This window comes from Athene cunicularia (assembly GCF_003259725.1).
Source record: "Athene cunicularia isolate RWA chromosome 1 unlocalized genomic scaffold, athCun1 chr1_part1, whole genome shotgun sequence".
Taxonomy (NCBI): domain Eukaryota; kingdom Metazoa; phylum Chordata; class Aves; order Strigiformes; family Strigidae; genus Athene; species Athene cunicularia.
Window position 1 is genome coordinate 65,666,280 of NW_020799091.1, and position 20,652 is coordinate 65,686,931.

Sequence of the window (20,652 nt, forward strand, 5' to 3'; positions counted from 1 at the left end):
AGAGGCGCCTCGTGGGAAGCGGCGAGGCGGAGCGCCCTCCCCGGCCCGGCTGCCGCACCTCGGGGGGCAGGCACCCCGCAGAGCCCTGAGCGCCCCGGCGGTAGGTGGGGGCACCCCCGGGCGGAAGGCGCCCTCGGGCTTGCTTGGGGGGGGTGAGGGGGAGGGTTTCTGCTGTGCAGCCTTTGCTGGAAGGAGAATCCTATACGTGAAGCCATATGGATTCTCAGTGGCATAGCTTAGTGGCTTCTTGGCTTAACAGTTTTCAGGCGGAGAGCATGCAGTGTGTGTTTTTAGGAGGGCTCGCCTGCTCAAGAGAGCTTGAATAGATATGTTTAGAAAAGCAGTGCTTTCCAGGAATTTAAATGAGACCTTTTTTTTTTTTTGTGGTTGCTTTTCAAGGCTGTTCTATTAGTTCTGTATTTGCTTTTGCAGATTGTGCTTATAAATAGTTAGGCAGTCGCATTAGCTTATAAAAATCGATATTCTCAAGGAGAAAAAAAAAAGGTCTCTGCGAATTTAACAAGCAGTGTAGATCACTTTTTGTAGTCTACTTACGTATTTTATCAGTAACATTATAATCTTTAATACTCAACTACCGTTTGTAGTTTATTCTGTCATGGTAACGTGTTTCAGTTGGTACTAGAAAAAACTTTGACTGGGTTGGTCGTTGAAGTAATTTAGTTGATAACCGCTGGAGTAAGCTTTAGTCATCTCGTTTCTTCATGTGGAGAGAAATGTTGGTAGGCAGGAGGCAGCAGCAAACCACAAGGTTAAGGTTTTTGCTCCTTTCTCAATCTGATTTTCCTTTTTCAGTCTTCCAAACTTTCTGAACTTTAACCCTTTACAATGAAACTTTCCAGGCGTGGTGTCTGCATCCAGGTAATTGTAATACATATATACGTATATATCTTCTTTTGTTTGGAAAACTCATGCAAAAGTGATTCAGCTGGTTTTGATAGTGTGGGGCTTTTGAATATGGGGAAAGAATTACTACATTTTTTCCATTGAAAGATGAAGCTCTTGCAGGTTTGGGGTTTTTTTGACAGGGGTTTTTGTTACTATTTTAAAGCTGAAATAGTTTAGAGGTATTTTTCCTTCATATGCGCTTTCTGATTAAAATACTGTTTGATTGGAAATCCTATGGTGGTTACCCATTGTTTTTGTGTGTCTTGCTAAGACCAAAAGCTGCGCTATTGGGAAAAGATGTGCAGTTTGTTGCTGAATGAGAAGCTGTGATAAAGGGTCTGGAAGTGAGGTCCTGCTTGCGTATTTCAAACGCAAGGATATTCGGCACTGATTCTACAGCTGGTAACAAAGGGACGTCTTGGCAGACACCTCTGCTGAACCAGGGAGGGCTCTGTTTGCCATCTGCTGCAAAACCTCTGGATTTGAGGTCCTGTAAGTGAAGACTTTGAACTCTTTGTAAGCAGAAGTCATCTTTGATGGAGTTTAGGACCTCCACAACTCCTGATGTGGTAGTCACAGAACTCTTTTTTCTTGTACAGTTCATCTGGGCAGAGGACAGGATTTCCCAGCATTGTCCACACTGCACACTCAGAGTTGAAGGATGTATACAAAATGTTAGAGGTTTGTTGTGAAGCCGCAGACCTCTACATCTATGTTTTGTGATAAGTTTTCTATTGGGGAAAAGAAAAGAAAGGCCAAACAATAAGGAAAGTGTTATAAAAACTTTATAAAAGGAGCTTAAAGGGATGTTAGGATTGCATATGTAAACGTCCCAGTGGAAAGACATATGGGTAAAGTTATACGTTGACCTTATCTCTGTCCTTCTTTGAAATCTGCAGAATGATTGTTATATGTCTTCTTAGATTAAACATAGATTAAACATAGTTGTGCATAAATAAAATCTGGAGATAGCATTTTCAGATTTAAAATTAAGAAACCAAAATAGAAAATAATTGTAATCAATTGTAATTGATTTTTTGTTTCTATTTCATATTAGTGAAATGAGATAAAACAGCATCTTATTGGTAGCATCCTAATGATTGCATTGTGAATTGATGCTGTGTATGTTAGTTACTGTATATACTAGTGGAATATGCTGGATTTTACCTAAATTGTTGGAATGCTACTGGTCCATCAGAAATTGTATGCAAATCCCTCTGCAGTAGTTTTCAGATTATGTTTTGGGAACTTCCCTGTATTTTCTAAGCAATTGGCTGGCAATCTGCAGAGAAGTGCTTGGGCATATGGTGTTGGCTCATTTTCCGTGTATTTAGCTACTAATGGCATTAAAAGAAGCCAAAAGATATTAAATACCTCTCTAATATTAATTATCTTGATAAGACATTGCTGTAAACACTGTTAAAATTGCAGATGTATACAAATGCCATGTGATTGGTTTGAAGGCAAATCCAGGGAACAGGGTCAGTGGGAAATCTGTAAATCTGTTGATCTGCGAAGATCTGTTGAGATGCTGTTGCTGCTACCAAAAAAAAAAAAAAAAAAAAAAAAAAAAAAAAAAAAAAGTGCCCCCACGACACCGTAACTTTGGAACAAAGGCGTAGGGACTTGATTCAAGGAACGGAAAATCTGTCTTTGCTGCTACTTTCGTAGTGCAGAAATAATTTTTGTCGAGTAAGACTGCTGGCTTCCTCAGAGTAAAAGTTTACAACCCTTAAATAGCTCTTCCTGACACTAAGCAGTATCCCTTTCACGCGTTTGAAGTGTGTTAAAAAGACTGGCTAGTAACATTGGTGCTGATGATTGAAAAAGAAAGAAATTTACAACATCAGATACTTTTCTTTAAATTATTTCAAGCATTAGACTGCCACACTTGAATATAATTAATGTAGTAAATGGTTTATTAGGCACCATCTGAACTTTTGTCTTGGTTAATTATAGAAGCTTAGTGCAGTGGTCTGTGTACAATATTCAGCCCAAATAATTGCTTTCAGACTTTCATCTGACCATGGTTATTTTTGGAGCAGCTGCATGCATGGCTTTTCCCTGAACTTTGCACTTTTTAGGCTCTCATTTGCAGTCCTGCCCCTACATTTCAAATTTGCATAACTAAAAGCAGTCACATTGTGATTTTGCTGGTAGTAATTCAGAGCAATTGCTCTGCGTGCCATCGTGTGGTAATATGTTTTGAACTTCCTTAAAACTATCATTCATATTTAGGTATCCACTAAACCATGACACAAATTGGAAAGTTGCAATTATTTTTTATCTGAATTTTTTTAATGATTGCTGAAGTTAAGAGTGTTTATTGTAGTTACACAGTGTGTCTTGAAAATTATTCTAAGAATATAAAAGTAGTGGCATGGGATGCTCCACAAAGAATTTACAATAAAAGGTTCAGATACAGCAAACCTCTTCTTCATGTGCTGAATCACATATATTCATTCTGTAATGAATGCCATCTTCAGACAATAAACCTCATGTTGTCATATTTAGGGTGCAAGATCATATGAAAAGCTGACTACAACTACCATATTATACCTGAGAATAATGTAAAAAAAAAAAATTGGGTTTATGAACATTTTGTATTTTAGATGCAGTCTTTTCTATGGTACCACCATAGAAAAATTATTTCCTTGATCAGTAGCACTTCTGAGAAAAGCAATCTTGTAAAGAAATTCAGATTTTTATTCGGTCTGAAAATTTTACACAGACTAGAAACAGTGGGTCAGTATTTGTCCTTGAGAGCAAAGTATGCCAAAATCATTAAATGTTTGTTGTATGCATTTTTCAGAGGTTGGCTCTTTCCATAAGGATAAATGTTTGAAGGGTTAAATGTCAGGGAGCTGTTGTCAGTGTTCTTGATGAGGGTCCTTGACCTTGGGAACTTCCTACTGACAGATGCTCTGACAGACCCTGTTGGTCTACAGGCCTTTCAAAGCCCTCTTTGACACCAGTCACTTTGGAGAGGCCATGCTGCTGAAGACAGCCAGAGAGAGGTTTGATGGGAGCTGGGGAGGTGGAGCAGAGCTGGGCTCTGGGATGTGGTGGCCTGGGTTGCTGTTACATTTCATTGGAATGCAAATGTACGGCTGGTTGAGTGTGTTACTGCATTGTGCTTTCTGGAAGACTGGTCTTCAGAAATCTAAATGTAAATGTAAAGTAAATGTTATTCATTGCATAGGTCTGCGGTTGTCGTCAGAGTAGGATTCACCGCAGGTTTTGTACAGTCCATTGTTTATTGTATTAAGTTTTATAAATACTATCTGAGATTAGGGCAGTTTATAGCTAGGATTGTGAAATGCCTGCAGGTGCTCTCTGGGGACTGAACACAAAATCATGTGAACTGTTAACTGTGGAAAGGTTCTTCTTTCCTTGTGATACATATCTGTCTGAGTGGAAGGTATGTGGCCCACCAGATGAAGAAGACTTAGTGAGATGGGGTGATTCGGTCTGCAACTTTGTGCATCTGTTATGTCATCGATGGAGCCCAATGTCCAGGGGGATAAAATTTGATGAGAGATCTTTATAGGATTCTCAGTTTGAAGTAGCTCTGCTATGCCAAGTTCTGTATTGAATTTTGGTAGTGGAGCTGCCTTTCAGTCCATCACTGGAAGGACTAGTTTTGGTCTGGTCACTGTCATGTCTGACCCTCAGCAGAAGCTCTGATCCTGTCTCTACAAAATACTGTGTCTCTTCTGCCCATGATGCTTTGTTTGAGGCACAGGGACCTAAGTAAATACCTTCTGTGTATAAAAATGTAGTGATGTGCTCTACAATCGTGGTCCAAAATGCTCTCAGTCTTTGCATAACCGAGTAGTGCAGAATTTGACATTCTTTTATGAGGCTGATTCCTAGATAAGAAGATGCTAATTCAAAGTGTTCTTTAAACACAATTCACTGCAAATCTGAAGAATGTTGTAGGTATTTTATAATTCACGACACAGAGCAGGGGTGTTTGGTTCTGGACCGGTAATGGGGTATTGGGCTCTTCACCCATACACTGCGGCAGGGAATGGAGGTCAGTAACAAATGAAAGCTGTTACAATCTGATAGCTGTTTTGTCACCTGTGAAATGTGGTTTCTAATAGATAGGTTTCCACATCGTAGGAGCAGCCGCTGCAATTAGATGAGCAGAGCCAGCCCCCTTGTCGAAAAGACTCATTAGAGTGGCTAACAAGCACATCACGCCTCATCTTAGCCTCAAACCTATCCTGCCAGTTAAGTGTTTCCAAACACAGTCTAGGGATCTGTGATTGCTAATCGCGCCCTGTCTGCTAGTGGAGAAAGAGCGCGTTTTATTGTTGGAACTGTTGGCCTGTCTTTCCTAGAAAGGAAATTTCATTTGTAAAAGCCGAAAGAAGTGGAGCTTACAGTAGCATCCATGAGGTGCTGGCTCCATGTGAATAAGTTGCTTCACTGAGTTTAGGATTTCATCCTGTCGAAGCATTATAGAGGGCACCCTCTGTCTCCCAGTGAAGCTAATCATGTCCAGACTTGATAGTAGTTACTGACAAATTGGCTGAGAAGTCGGTGATTAATTTTAACAAATGAGTTTTCTTTAAATGCAAGCCCATGCATGCCAATTATAACAGTATGCCTATGATAAACTTAGGGATTTTTTTTTTCTTTAAGCTTCAAATCTGCTGGTAAGTGATTTTTATTTTTTTTTCCAGTGTCTTAAAACAGGGAGTGTCATGGGGGGACACAGAGAAGTGCTTTTTCTCCCCCAAAATACCCTGAATACCAATGAAATGTTCAAAGTGGTTGCAAAATTATTTTCTAGAGGTTAAGGAGTATTTAGTGCATTCTATCATACAGTCTGGAAGGCCTCTAGCATCTTCAGTAAACTACAGACCCGATACCTGGTCCCGTAAAATCAGTGAAAGGTCTTGTACTGCCTTTAAGTGGGCTTTGGTCTAGACCCCTGTGAGTCATAGTTTGTATTCCAGCTGCAGGCTCCTTGCAACAGGAAACAATAAACCTGGGTGGTAGGAAACAAAGGCCCTAAAAAACATACATGAATTGGGTCATATTTTGATATATTTTGAAGCTGGTTTTAAAACAAAGACTGCTTGGGCTAAATATATCATGAGGCGTTATAGAAGAAGCATTAAGAATGAGAGGAGTGTAAGATTAATGAATGAGAGGAGTGTAAGATTTTTTTTTAATAAAGCAGTGTATGCTATGTGATTATTTTTTTTTTTCCTAAAGACTGTGATGCAAGCATAGACATTGCATTATAGCTTCATAGACAAGAAATCTTATTTCTTAAGAACACAAGTGTGGTTTATAGGAAAATCAAGCAGTGACATATTTTGAGATATTTAACTTGGATATAGTCTTGCAGATAGATGCAAGGCTACAATCTAACTACCTTGACTCAACACACAGACCTTTTATTAGCACAGCTGAAGGGCACAAAATATCAAGAGGTGGTTTTACACTGATGAGTTCACACGACTGTAGCAGTGTGGTGTTGACATTTTCTTTACAATATGTGACCTTTTTTTCAGAAACTTATCATTCACCCATAAAACACATGTTCTGATTTAAAGCACAGTTAAAAGGTCTACTTAGCGTAAGGAGAAGTTTTACTAAGTATAAAAATGATTGCTTTGACAAAATGGAGAATAATGTGGCATTAACAAAGTGAACTCACTTTTTTTTTTTTTTTTGGTTTTGTTTAACATGCATAACTCAGTACACTTTACATTTAAAAGACATTTAGAAAACTCCAAGTCCCTTAAAAGATTGTTTCTTTCATTATCTTGACAAACCTTGAAAAGTAGTTTCAGTGCCTGCATAGCGATTATGTTTCAGAAATAGTTCTTGGGGGTTTTATTATGTGCTGAAACATATGTTTATAAAAAAGACTATAACCTGGTGGAAAAAGTGTCTTACAATAATAAACCTGTCGATGGGCCATATGCTGCCATCAGTATGTATGAGAAAAATAAATTCTTCTACAAGTGTTAAGTAAGTTTACAGCCTGAGTGTTAAGTTAGGGTCAGACTGTGACTGGCCCTCTGTGGATTGAGAGGGGGAGGAAAGTGCATGCAGATCCTCCTCATGCTCTTTTCATTAGCTCACACGGTGGCTGGCGAGATGGAGCGGAGTAGCATCGGAGTAGCATCCCTTCCCAAAGGGCAGCAAAGGCAGGAGCTCTGTGGGAGACCATGGGAAGTCCTCCTGCAGCTTTCCTTGGCACTCTGCAGGTTTGTGCTGACCCAGCACAGGACTGTATATTTTTGTAAAACCTGGCTGATCTTTGCATGGTGTCTCCTGAGAAGAACAAACCTCTGAGGCAGATTATCTGCATTTAAAAGGTGACAAAACAGATATATGAAGCCGGTACAAATAAAAGAGCTCTGATAAATATGCAGTTGGGTAAGAAATGTGGAAAAACTGCAGTTCTTACTATCTAATAGGTAGATAATTTATATTTTATAGAAATTTCTTTTTTGTGCTTGTATCACCATTTTTGTTTTTTAAATGTAGGTGAGGTCGTCATTGCAAAGTCTTGAGTCTGAAGAGCAAAAGTAAGAGGCAGTAGGTCAAAGGATGTGTCATTATTAAAAGTCACTTCTGTGTGGGATCAATGTTGGGTTAATGTAGACACTTTCAAGTCTATTCTGCTTTGAATGCACTCGAAGAGCTCCTGTTAATGGGAATCATGCATGTGTGCATCTCAAAAAGAATAGGTCTCTAACTGAGGCACTTTCTTAGAAACATACTTCACCAAGCAGTGTTTTTAGTGTCCTCATGTTTTCCACCACTCATCAGCTGTGCACTGCTTGTTTTCCTGGCAGCTCGGCAGGTGACAGTCATTGTTAAAGGAAATATCAAAGATTAAGGAGAATTGTTTAAAGTAGTTGACCATGCTGAAGGCTGTGTCAAGACATACATGAGGTTGCCATAGTATCCGTTATCAAAATCAAGATTGTGAACAGAGTAGTCCCCACCAGGAGTGAATTCCATAGCCTCAGTCTTTCCAAGGTTCATCAAAGCTTTTAGTTTGCTCAGGGGAAATTTGCTTCTTGACGGCTGAGATCTTTCCCCTGGGTTTTCCTGCCCAGAAGTCTAATAAGGTATGTTGTGTCTATGTGTATGAGGCACCCAGTCTAGAAGAGGGTCTTGAAGACCAAGGGGATGGACCAGAGAGAGGGAATAAGCTTCAGCAGAAGCACCCAGACCCCAACACAGTTGGCAATGACTGCGGAAATGGAAATGGGAAAAGATAATAGATTGGATCAATAATCCATGGAGGAGTAGGTGCTTGGGAGTTATGTGGATGTCCCTTGGGAAAACATTTGGGCACATCAGAGAGTAAGGCAAAGTATGAATTGTAGGTATAGTAGGAGGATGACAATAAGTATGGGGAGGAAACCATCTGTGTCTGGTGTGTGTTTACCTTTCCAAGAGAGGCACTTTGGTACTGGCAAGGCTTAGAAGTACCCTGAGACTATTTTTCTTCAGCCTGATGAAATGTAGCTCCCCCATGAAGACTGTAAAGTCCAGCCAAGCTCTTACACCCAGTTGGACCTGAGGGAAGGGTCCTGAGCTTTGGTGCTTGCCTCCTGAGCACAGTTGATGAGGTGAGTGAGGAGCCTGCAGTAGGCCAGGCTGGTTTGCCTACAGTATGTACAAGCCAACATGTAGTGTTAACAACTGCAGTGCTCAGAATTTGCACAAACCCACATTTAGTAATAAAATAGCCTGCAACTAGTCAAAGGCACCAGTAGTAGCCAAGCAAATTTGGAATGTCTAAGCCAACCATTTTTAAGTTGAGCCAAAAAAAATTAGGAAACAGTCCAAGAAATGGAGAACACCTCACTTTTCTGGAACTCTCATATCTCCAAGATGCCTTGGCCGATCTACCTCAAACTTTCCAGAGAAGCTTTCCTTGGCACAAGACCATGACTGTGAAATTTCATGTAACTGGGTTTTACTTTGTTGAAGTTATGAAGGTTAAAACTAGAGTTTGTTATAGAAAGCTAATCTCTCCATTAGAAATATTTCTGCATAGTTGATATTCATTCCATTGTAATTGTTCACTGTTATTTCTTGTTCAGGCTGATTGTATTTTTGCTGTTTATTTTAGATTTTTTTTTTTTTTAAAGGATAAATTCAGAGCAGTATAGCTTGGAGCCAAACTGTGCATGGCTATGTATAGGCATATGTGGTAAGGCAGAAGCGTTAGCCCTGTATCCATGGGAGAAGGAGTCATAGTTGAAGTCCTAATCCCACCTGACTATTACTGGAGAACTTCTTGAAGTGTCTGCCTTGAGAGCTCACTGCTTAATACAGCTTTTCCTTCTCTACTTGGTAGAAGAGAATGTCTCTGTTGGCCTAGTTATACTCTCACCTCTGGGCAAAAAATGTTTCTGGATGATGGACATCTTGTCGTTCAGGGTTTCCTTAGTGGCAGTTCCTGCTGTGGAAAGCTATGAAGATGGCAATGGCTGAAGACTGGGATCAGTATTCTCCAGGTGTGCTTTTGAACTGCTCTTCATTGTGTCTAAACATCTGTAGCCTGAATTGTCTAGCTGCCAAAATTGCAAAATTTCAGATAGGCAGTAGAAAAAAACCCAGAGAAAATGTTTGTGGACATAGAAGTGTTATTTAAGTGCACCATAGCTGTGACTTAATTTGGTATAGGAGTGACACCTGGTTGTGCGCCAGCCCTGTTCTCTGCTCTGAGTAATGTTTTCTGAACTATTTGAAGAGCAAAGCATACCATTGCAGATACTTGCTATGGTTAGATGGAGCCAAATGAGCAAAAGTCTCTAAATACGCTGTATTTAAAGGCACTGAATTAATTTGACTGAGTCACTTTATAGACAAAGTGAGCAGGGCAGGAACAGATGTCAAACTGGAATGAGCCCTCACCCCAACACAGAGGCTGAGAGTGTTTGAAGTCGATGCTCAACTGTATTTTTCTTTCCCGGGCTTGAGTTTAAAAGCTCCAGGAGAAACTCAGCAGAAGTTAGGAGGTGCTGCTCCTGGAAGAGACAGGGTGCTGTTGATCAGTGTTTGGTAGGACTCTTTCAGGCAGGATCACCCAGCACCTGCTGAGCTCTGCAGCCCATGAGGGCAGGAGGTGCTCCATGTCTGTGCAAGGCACAGTCTTTGTCCTGTTTGCCATTTGTACTGGTGCTAGCAGCTGTAGCAGAAGGAGGTTACTGCTTCTCCCCTAACACACCCCACACCTAACATACGATTGTCTGTCAAGATGTAGTAGATTATCATGGGTTAACTCCTTGAAAAGTGTGTCTGCATAAAATAACTATCAGAAGGTTTTCTCTTTGCTCAGGCATTTTATTATTAGGAGCCTAAAAAGACCAACAGAGCCAGCTAAAAATCAATCTGCCACTTTATAGGCAGCCAATGAGAAGAGTGTGGGGTGGGTGTAATGTGATCACAGCTACTTAAACCAGTGATCATATATACTGCTGCAGTCTGCAAAAGCTGGAAGCAGTAGAGAAACCCTGCTGAAAACTCGTGGACCACGGAATTAAAATAATTAAGCCTTGCAGTCACTGGAATATACATTGCTCTTGCAAGGTCATCAATAAATAAGGGCACAGCTGGAACTTTGCTTTTGTCGGTGTGATGCAGAGGCTTTTTATTTTTTTAAAACAATAAATAAAAGATTTGAAAGCACCCTGAGGATTCTTCAGGTGGTGATAGCACCAAATCCACAGACATCAAAGAGGAAATGCAAAGCAAAATATATAGATATAAGGATGCATCTTTTGATTCCTGAGCTAGTTCAAGCATCATTGCATGGCACTGTAGTGCTCTGCATAGAGACTCCCTGAATGGTTTCTTCAGTAAGCAGGGCCCCAGCGGAGGAGATCACCTCAATGAATTTTTATCTTCTTGGCATTTCTAGAAATAGTATGTCTGTGCTCTTCAGAATGCAGAGCTGCAAAGCTTTGAGTTTACTACTGGTGCTACTCCATCCTGTGCTTGCAGATGAAAGTTTCCAAGGAGTCTCATAAACTCGTTGCACAAGCTGAGAGAAGGGATAGAAAACTACATAGCCTATAATACTGCAATATTATAGTATTGTCTACTGCTGCAGTAACCCCTGCTGTGTTTGGAAGGTCTCAAGCATACCAGTACCATGTCTAATCAGTCAAGCAGCCAATAGTAATTCACAGCCTTGACTGCTGAGAAATTCAGCATGGCTAAGATAGACATCTGATCCAGCTCCAGAAGGAAGCTCAAGAAAGTAAAGGCCTCATTCTACAGTAGTTTGCTTTTTGATAGTGCCACTTTAACACGGTTTCTGAATTTGCTTACTTATTTTCTAAAGAGTAGTTAAAGGTATGAGACTTTAAAATATCCCTCGTTAAACCATTTATATTATTTCCTTATTTACTCACTTTTAACATTTTAAGTAAATGAGGCAGGAACATTAACAGCCAGACAATGATACAGCTGTGCAAAGACAATAAAGCTGTTAGAAGGATGCTACTGGAGTTTCATGACTCAAAACTGTATTATAAGTGCAGAATGCACCCAGTAAGTGTATGTGATAGACTATGAAGTCTTCCTTACCTGGATTGAAGTCAGTCTCTTTATATGTGTTTTCCGCCCCCACCCCCCCCGAACTGTTTGGAAACGGCTATAAAGCAGAAGTGTGGTCAGTAACAGCAGAGCAACAGGAGCGTTGCTCATTTCCCCACTGCCCACATTTCTCAGAAAGTAATATTTGATACCACATCAGTTCCACTGTGGTTTTGGGATACAAACTGAAACTGTATTTTTCATTGAGATTCGCTAAACAGAACATATTTTTGTTCTTTGAAATGCAATACCTTTTTAAGCAAAAGGTTCCCCTCATTTTTTACTCATCTGAAGTGAGGTAACAAAAGAAGAAAATTGCGAGTCCCATTTATGAGAAGTGCTTGGGAAAATGTCAAGTGACTTGGAAACAGGCATGCTGAATAAAAGTGTCATCAAGAAAAAACTAGATTGGGCCAAGACTTGCAGCAATGGTTACTGGTTCATAGGTCTTGGAGATGGTTCAGAACAGGAATGCGAGTTCTCCTGAGGTTTTGGAATGCAAGAGGTGGTGATAATGACATGGTGATGCTGGAGGAAACACACAGCTGTAATCTGGAGTCATCAGTCACTGCTTGAAATGCTGGAGAAGCAGTAGCTGTAGAGAGGGTACATAGAGTACAGAAAGTAAGTATTATATTAACAATGTTACATTTTCCAAGAAAGACAGTGCTTTTAGAAATCAAATGTCATGTACTAAAAGTCTGGGTTTTCCCCAATTCTGTGATGCCCAACCTAAGATTTTAAACTAAAGACCCCAATGTGCCTGTTTCTTACAAGACTGTGCTTGGCAAAAAGTTATATATTAGAATTCAGATAAACTTGGATTCCCCAACTCCTGGAAAAGAAACTGTATACATTGACCACCAACGGAAATGTGGGCTCCTCTACAGCATGTCCTTGGGCATGTTCTGTTTAAGTGGCTTGAAAATATGTGATTATTCCTCATGTGCTTGTCCATATTCAGTTTCTTGATGGAGACAGTGACATTTACAGTATCTGCAGTCTGGAATACTGCTGTTGCTATAGCTTTTAATCATTATCTCCATTTACTAAAAATAAAACCAAACCAAAACAGAGGCCTTGGCATTGCGATGGCATGGAAGGTTTAGGGCACAAATTGTTACCTGTATGTGGTAATAAAGTTAGAAAACGCTTTAAAAAAATCAAGCTTTCCATTTGCTTGATCTGAGCCCTACAAACTCTTTTTCTTTTATTTCTTTTCTCTTGTGGTATAAAACTATGTAAGTCTGCTCATTCTTTCATCAAAAATGATTCAGACCTGAGGGACACTTGTAATTTGGAAGTAATTAGTAAATAAGTCAGATAAATACTATCCATTGAGACTTGTGAAAGCACATTGGATAGGATTCTTAAAGAGCTGTATCAAATTCAAACAATTAAAGCTTAAAAAAATTATCAGTAGTTAGTATAAGTCCATTTCATCATAAATGAGTTCAGTGTTAATAACTTCTGCCTCATTCTGAGCAATCTGAAGAGATTTAGCAATCACAAAAAGTAGTTAAAGTAGAAGAGAAAATCTGTAGAAGTACAGCATCTTTAGACTAAAATGTAGCAGTATCCAGCTACCATATTTGCAATGTGAACTTGGGGTGTATTGGCACTCAGTGCTTGTGTGCAAATGCAGTCAGTGGGGGTCTGTGGGTATGGGTACTCCCTCCTCCCCAACTAACTTTAAATACTATTTCTTTTGGTTCTTCCGGGGCACAACATACTGTCTGTCTGCTTGTTTAAGAAAAGCTCACTGGTGCTCATTTTCCCATGCTGAAGTCAAAAAACCCCAGCTTGTGTGGCTGCTACTGTTCGTAGAATTGGGCTTTTTAAGTGGAAAAGTGGAATGTGAGGTACAAGGTATGTTTGAATAAATGTGGTTTGTAGGTAGACCGGTCTATCATTGCTCAAAAATTTATCTTAAAACCTTTGTATTCCTCTACTTAAATGTCACTTTGGGATTGTGTGATACTACAGGATTCTGCTGTAGATTTGTCAGTGCAGGGGTGGAGTAATGGAGCTCACAGAGCTGTGCCATTCCTCCCTGGGAATAACCTGGTGGCTCTCTCAGCCCTCCGGGGTCTGTTTAGAGGTAACACCAGATTTCATATCTGGGCGTTTTATATCAAACAATTCACTATAGTTACTAGAAGTACTATGAAACTGTACAATGCATTAAAATAAAGTACAATTTACAATGAATTAAGGAAATAGACTATTCCTGTGTAGAGTTCCTTCTGCTTTATTGCATTTGTAAATTTTGTTAATTCACCAAGTGATTGATTTCAGGCTTTGGCAATTGGTAGGTTTACTACTAGTAGCAGGTTTCCTACCAGTGAGTGTGGATTACCAGCACTTTGCTATACTACCTCATATCCAAATACAGATTCACTAGATTTTTACTCTTCTGCAACAGCATAACAGGCACCACATAACGTTTTGCACAAATACTGAAAAATCTGAGAAGTTTGGAATAGACTGAATACAGCTGAACACCAGAACAAGAGTCTCATTGCTGTTTGGCATAATTTATGATTGCTGACAGTATATCTTTATGCATTTTTATACCCATATTTAGCATGAACATCAATGTGTTTTTCTCCAACATTAAAAAAAAACCCGACCTGATGAAAGTAGGAAAATTTTGCTTTGCTTGCAGTTATCCTATGTAGGTAGTCTATACCTGCTATAGCAGTTTTAACTGTTAGTAAAACATCTCTACTAACATATGCTGACTAGAAATATAGATGCAAATCAAGAAGGAAAAGCAAGAATCATGAAAATGTCAGAAATGTTAAGCACTAGTTTTTAGATCAGACTAAATGTTGTCTTTTTTTCATTTATTTAGTGTCTGAACGGAATTGAAGCAGGACTAAACCCCATCAACAGAATAGGTCTGACAGGATTGGGTGTTGCTAAGGAATCAATCTATGTTAAAACAAAAATTTCTTTTTCAGAACAGTCTCTTTATTTTGGCAGAGAAAACCTTCTTCTGATTGATTTAGGGCAGTGAATTCGCTTCAGTTTATTACTTGCTCTCTGCCTTTAGCACTTAAAAGCTTGCAGACATGGATTGGGGCTGTATTATGCTAGGCAAGGGGCAAAACCACATAAAAGTTTGTCTCCATCCTTGCAAATGTTTTGCTGATTCTTCACATGGTTGGCTTGAGTGTTGCTGATAGCCTTCCTAAATGGCAGATGGTGCCACGGTGAGGGAAAACACGTTTTCTGGGAAGACCATGAAACTGAAGAGAAGCAAGCACTGTCTCATAAGAGAAAGACAGCATGTGGGTGTGGTAGGGGAGCATGGGCAGACGCCAGCTGCTACTTGCCACAGCTGAGATGGGGTCTGCTCACAAGGGTGCTGAGTTGCCCCTGTGCAGCCAGAGAGGAGAGAGAGAATTTCAGACATGTCAGACATCTTTGCTGAGAGGACGGCTATGCTCTGTGCCGGGCAAGAGGATGCACTTCATATGCATCTTCTAAGAAGATGCATCTGCGTCTTCTAAGCAGAGCATGCAAAAGATAAGCAGGGCTTTTGCCTGTCTTGGCTACTTAAAGGCAGTCTTACGAGGAGGGCTTTTTAAGGAAATCAGTGATATTTCAAAGGCCTGCCTGTTGGCTGAAAACCAAAAAAGAAAAAAAAGAAAAAAAAAAAAGCATAGCTAATCTTTGAAATACTAACAAATATTTTAATGAAAATTTTGAGAATCCCACCTGTTGAAGAATTGAAGGAAGGGAATATATTACATGTATAGTGATGAGCTTCAGACTTCAAAGTCGGTATTTAAATGAAGACTTTCCTCTAGAGGTAAAGGCATGTCAACAACCTCTTCCAAGTATCTTAGTAAAAAAAGCATTTACTCTTTCACAGATTCATCTGTAGTAGCCTATAGATCTCTAAATACAAGGTTTTAGATTCTGTTGTCTCTTATGATGGTGAAAATTAGCATCAAATGGTAATAATTCCACAGTTGTATCAAGAGAGGATGGGCTCAGGATCTTATCCCATCATATCTTTTGTAGCAAAAACAACTAATGCAAATAATCTTGCAAATTAGCCAGCTCTGTCTTGCCTCTCATTTACCTCAGTTTCCCACTGTTCTAATGGTGTCACAGCTTTCAGAAACACTAATTTTTTTTTCTGCTACCCTCCACCTTGTAAATTCATATGTACTTGTAGGCAATGAATGGCAAGTGCTAGGAGAGAAGACCTTGTGCAGTGCACATGGCCATTAATGACTGCACAAAGGGGAAAGCTATGAAGAATTCAACCAACAGCCTTGATTTAATTGTCACCATTCCTCATACTGGTTTCATGATGATAGTTCTTAGAGATCCTGCTTCTCTGCAAAAATTCCGGACAGGTAGGATTCAGGTTCCAGTGGTTCGTGTCAGGTTACAAACAGCTGTATCCCCCACAAGAGATTTCTGTTGATCTAGTCATAGTTTAATCTAATATTGCCCTGAGCCATGCATAAAACAGTGCCAGAATGGAGGAGAGAAAGAAAAAACCCAAAGGAACTTAAATACTAATACCACTTTATTTTGCTTTATGGAGCCAAACAAAACATCCCGGCTAGTGTAGGTTGGCTTATCATCAGCATAGTCAAGTATTAAAATATACAAAAAAGGGGGAAAAAATCGTTACAGTCCAGGAAACTTCACTTTTGGACTGTATTTGTAATGTAACAAGGGCTAAACTGACTTCATCCTTCATTTTGGCAGGCCTTCTTCCAGGGTGAAACTTTTCATTCAAGCTTTTAGCCTAGAGCAAATAAGCCTGTAGAAGCCATGTTGTTTGTATGTATGTATATGAGTATATAAAAATGAGACATTAACACTGATCATTTTCTAAATGCTCTTTTACAATTATGTTGTTAACATAAATAGGAGTTGGCACTGAAATAGAGCTGAGAAATAGGGAATAATTTATCTACCATTGTTTGGTTTTAGAGTTTTAAAACAAGGACTTGCTTACTTTCTGGAACATATGTGAAAAGACAAACTAGAGTCTAATAAAAAGTTAGTAATAAAAAGCAAAACAAAACACAGTGCCTATAGGATTTGCTTTATTGGAACATACAGGAGAAACATACTCTGTGGATGTGAAATTTACTGTTATATTGAGAAATGGATAATCATTGTATCTCAGAAACATTGTTGCTTTAGAGTGGAAAATCAAAATTCTCCAGCCATTTCTGCCTGGAAGAATTTGTGAGTTTGGTCAAGTTTTTTGTGATAGGATTGAAGCAGACCTTTTGTGACTGCACTTTCTGTTCATGCGTGTGTTAGTATAAACGTTTCCTTCTTTCAGGAAGCAATTCAGATTGCCCTTTTTCAGTGCAATTACTGCTGTGTTAAGTTCAAGTAATATAGCATCTAAAAACATTTATGGAGCAAAGAAAAGAAGCCTTTTATTCTAACCTTGCCAAGAGCAGAAATAAAATGAGCTGTTGTGCTGGAAGTGTAGAACTGCATGAGGATTTGTAACGTCCTATTTCTCGTGGTTTAGTCTTGTGTGCAGCCTGAGATTTGTGTGATTTAATGAGACTGTGATTCGTTTATCCTGTCAAGCTTTAAATAAAAAACCCTCAAAGCACTTCCTTCCTTTTTTGAATTATGTGTTTTTGCAAGTACGGTATCAAAAGCTGTCCCTTAAAAAGAGAGAGGGGAACCAAATACAGTTATGTATGTTGGCTGGATTATTTTTTTTCTTATGTTTTATTAGACACTGGGTAGACTATCCATTTCTCTGCGCCTCTCTGTCTTGTTTCAGGGCACTAAGAGATTTCTGCCATCATGTTCATTAACACATGACATCAGAACATAGGCATGGGCTGCTCCTGAACCATGCTTTTGCAGGGGGAAAGGGATTAAACCTTAATCAGTGGTCAGGGAAAGATCAGTCCCACAGAAAGCCAGGCTGTGCTGAAGATGGACAGTAACGCCTGCTCATGTTGTGGGTCCTCCAGCACCAGCCATGCCTGCAGTTTGGAGCAGCTCTGCGTGGGGTGTGAAGCGACATTCACAGCGTAGAAGAGGGGATAATACGTGCAGCTAGTTTGGGTGCTAATCCATTGCAAAGCTCAGTCCGAGGGTGCCCTGGTGCACAGGGTGGGAGGGGAGCAAGGGCCATGCTTCATCTGCGAGAAGTGTGGTCAATGCCCCAGGGTCCTCTTTGCATGGGGCTGGTGGGAAGCAGCACACTGACCTGGGAAGAGCTGCCCAGAATAAGTTGGAAAGACACTGCATGGGTTGTGCTGCTCACACAGACCTCCTATCTGTTGCAGCAGAGTGGTGGCCTCTTTCCCTTCGGTTGCTTGGGAGAAATAGGGTTGGATGCTCTGGGCTATGAGCAATAGCTCCTGCTGTGCTTCTCTGGAGGAAAGGATGTGACCCTTATCATAGGAGGAAGTTTTTGCTTCCAGTTCTCACTCCCTCAGTGCTGAGGTGTCCCTGCATCTGGCAGGTGCTGTTTTTCTCTTTCACTAGCACTGCAGTCATAATTCCAATCTCTCTGCTGCTCGCCCCTGCCTTCCTCCCCTCCATGCTGCTCCGCAGCCAGGCTTCCTTCCAGCCTCCACCAGCCTCCCCCAGCCCTTTCTTCTTCCTCCCTGTCATCAGTGTACTCACTTCCTCCTCACTGACCTCATCTCGGCAATAAAAGTAAATGCAGTAATAACAGGGTTATGTATGAATGGAGGATGCGCAAGTAAGTGATGGCCGTTGGTTTGATTGCCCTATGTTGTGGTTTAACCCCAGATGGCAACTGGGCACCACGCAGCTGCTCACTCACTCCTTCCCGCCCCATCCGTAGGATGGAGAGGGGAATTGGAAAGAAAAAAGGAAAGCTTGTGGGATGGCATAAGAACAGTTTAATAATTGAAATAAAATAAAATAATTGTAATGAAAAGGAAGGTAACAAAAAGGAAAGTAACAAATAAAACCCAAAAACCACAAGTGATACACAGTGTAATTGCTCACCACTCACTGAGTGATGCCCAGCCAATCCCTGAGCAGCAGTCAGCACCGCTGGGCCAACTCCTCCCAGTTTATATACTGAGCATGAAGTCCTAGGGTATGGAAGATCCCTTTGTCTACTTCCAGTCAGCTGTCCTGGCCATGTTCCCTCCCACCTTCTTGTGCACCTCCTCACTAGCACAGTATGGGAAAATGAAAATGAAAAAGGATAAGACTTAGGATAAGGACCAATTAGCAACAACTAAAACATCAGTGTGTTGTCAACATTATCCTCATACTAAATCCAAAACACAGAACTGTACCAGCTACTAGGAAGAAAATTAACTCTGTTCTAGCTGAAATCAGGACACCTTGTTTCCACACCTGACTTTTATCTGCAGCCAGCTTGCTGTTTCAGCCTGCGTGCCTTGGGTAAAGGTACAGCATTCCCAGGACCCTAATGCTGATTAGGGAAACAATTGCATTTCCTCCACAACTTGCAGTTTATGACAGGGAGCAGAGATGAACAAATGTAGTGCAGAAAAAAAACACAGGCTGCTCTGTGGCCTGATCCGCAAGGCTTTGCCTGTATAGAGGAACTATTGAAGTGTAAGAGTAGCCAGCTGGGATGATGTTCGTACAAAGCTGGATCCCTACATGATTATCCATGATTATCCAGTGGCATACTGAACTTTGCTTTGGAAAAGTGACTTGCAATGTCTTGGGATATTTGCAGTGGTTTTATACTGATGTAGATAAGAATTTTTTTTTTCCTGGTGCTTGGATCAAGAGGCAGTGCTGTGGTAGCTGAAATATGACTAAAACCCATCCAAACCAGTAGTTCTGCAAGGGCAGAAAAGATATCTTAGTTGCTTCTCTACTGTTCGTGTGTGAGGACATGATAGGGATTATGGCCAAAGTGGTGGTTTCTGCACCCATGCCCCATGATGGAACCAAGCACTGCTGACATTTGCTGAAACTTGAAGCAGCCTTGAACCTTTGCATCTCACTGTGAACAAGGCCAGGGCACAGCAAAGATATGGCAAGAGCAAATAGCAAAAAAAGAGGTCCAAAGTAGGTAAAGCTGAGTACAGGTAGTAGGACATGGCTATGTGAGGGGCTCTTTGAGAGGCTGTAGTAGCTGATTTATGTTATGAAAATTGCTTATATTCAGCACAACCATGTGACACTTCTGCCCCTTTGTAGTTTTAACTGAAGAGCCTGGAAGTGATTTACACTGAAGTTGTTCTGAATTTCACACATAATGATATGCAATACATTTCCATAGAAAACCTCAGGTATGATAACAAGACAGTGGTTGGCTTATTACCAGTCCGTAAAAGTCAAAGAGGTTGTGTTGTCCTCCTTGATCTGAAATTTGGGAGGAAATTCTGGCCAGATTGTTGAATCTCAGTGCATATCAGAGCGAGAGCCACTGTCATGGCTTGTGAGAAAAGGTGCTGCAAGTTGGGTAGATGGAGGTTGACCCGAGAGGTGCAGTCAGTCACCGCAAAGCCAGGTTTTCCCTGGCCCTTGATGCTGTGATGAGCATTTCCATTGGCAGTGAGAAGGTCTGTATATGAAGGCTAAGAACTAGCATGGCTATTTTTACTTCCCTCCTGTCAGCCCACACTCACATAACCTGTATGTGGTCTCTTGGCTGTGCAGGCAGCACTGTGGGCTGTAGGAAAGTGATAGCTGGCTTCAGTGCCAGGCAGCGTGAACTTGATGATGAAGCATGGAGAGTGGGTATCAGATGCATAGAAGATAGCTTTGACCTCTCACTAAAACGCTGAGATTTATGCATCTAAGCCCCCATGCTCCTACAGAATAATCTAGGACACGTTCCTTGGCAGAAGCCCCACTGAGCTTTTCTCCAGCTGCCGGGATGCCAGCCCGAGTGAGTTTTACTGCAAGTCTCACTATATTTGGTAATTTTCTTACAGACTCAGCTCCTGGAAATGGGTCATTAGTAAAAATAATAATACTAAAAAAAAAGCCACTCTATCCCCACCCCCTTTAACTTGAAATCCTAGGTTTTATCAGAGAACCTGAGAACAGGCACACTGTGCCTGCCTGCATCCCCAGAAGCAAACAGGAACTGGAGATTCCACTTTCCAAATGTCCCTGGCTTGGAATCACATTTAATGGGTGATCCAGGTTAGCAATACCATGATC

The 20,652-nt window shown here is 40.6% G+C and overlaps 1 protein-coding gene across 3 annotated transcripts in view; it reads left to right on the plus strand.

Moving 5' to 3' along the window:
- ST6GAL2 (ST6 beta-galactoside alpha-2,6-sialyltransferase 2) overlaps nucleotides 1-20,652 on the plus strand; it is a 177,422-nt gene that overhangs the window by 125,211 nt on the left and 31,559 nt on the right. Inside the window, exons 1-2 of one of the 3 annotated variants that reach the window (XM_026850796.1) lie at nucleotides 74-100; nucleotides 814-879. The exons of 1 other annotated variant lie outside the window; for it this stretch is intronic. In XM_026850796.1, coding sequence (XP_026706597.1) covers nucleotides 847-879 — 33 coding nt within the window. In that variant the 5' untranslated portion in view covers nucleotides 74-100; nucleotides 814-846. Of the gene's footprint in view, nucleotides 1-6; nucleotides 101-813; nucleotides 880-20,652 lie in introns of those variants that run through there. One more of the 3 variants, XM_026850814.1, reaches the window with a different exon arrangement.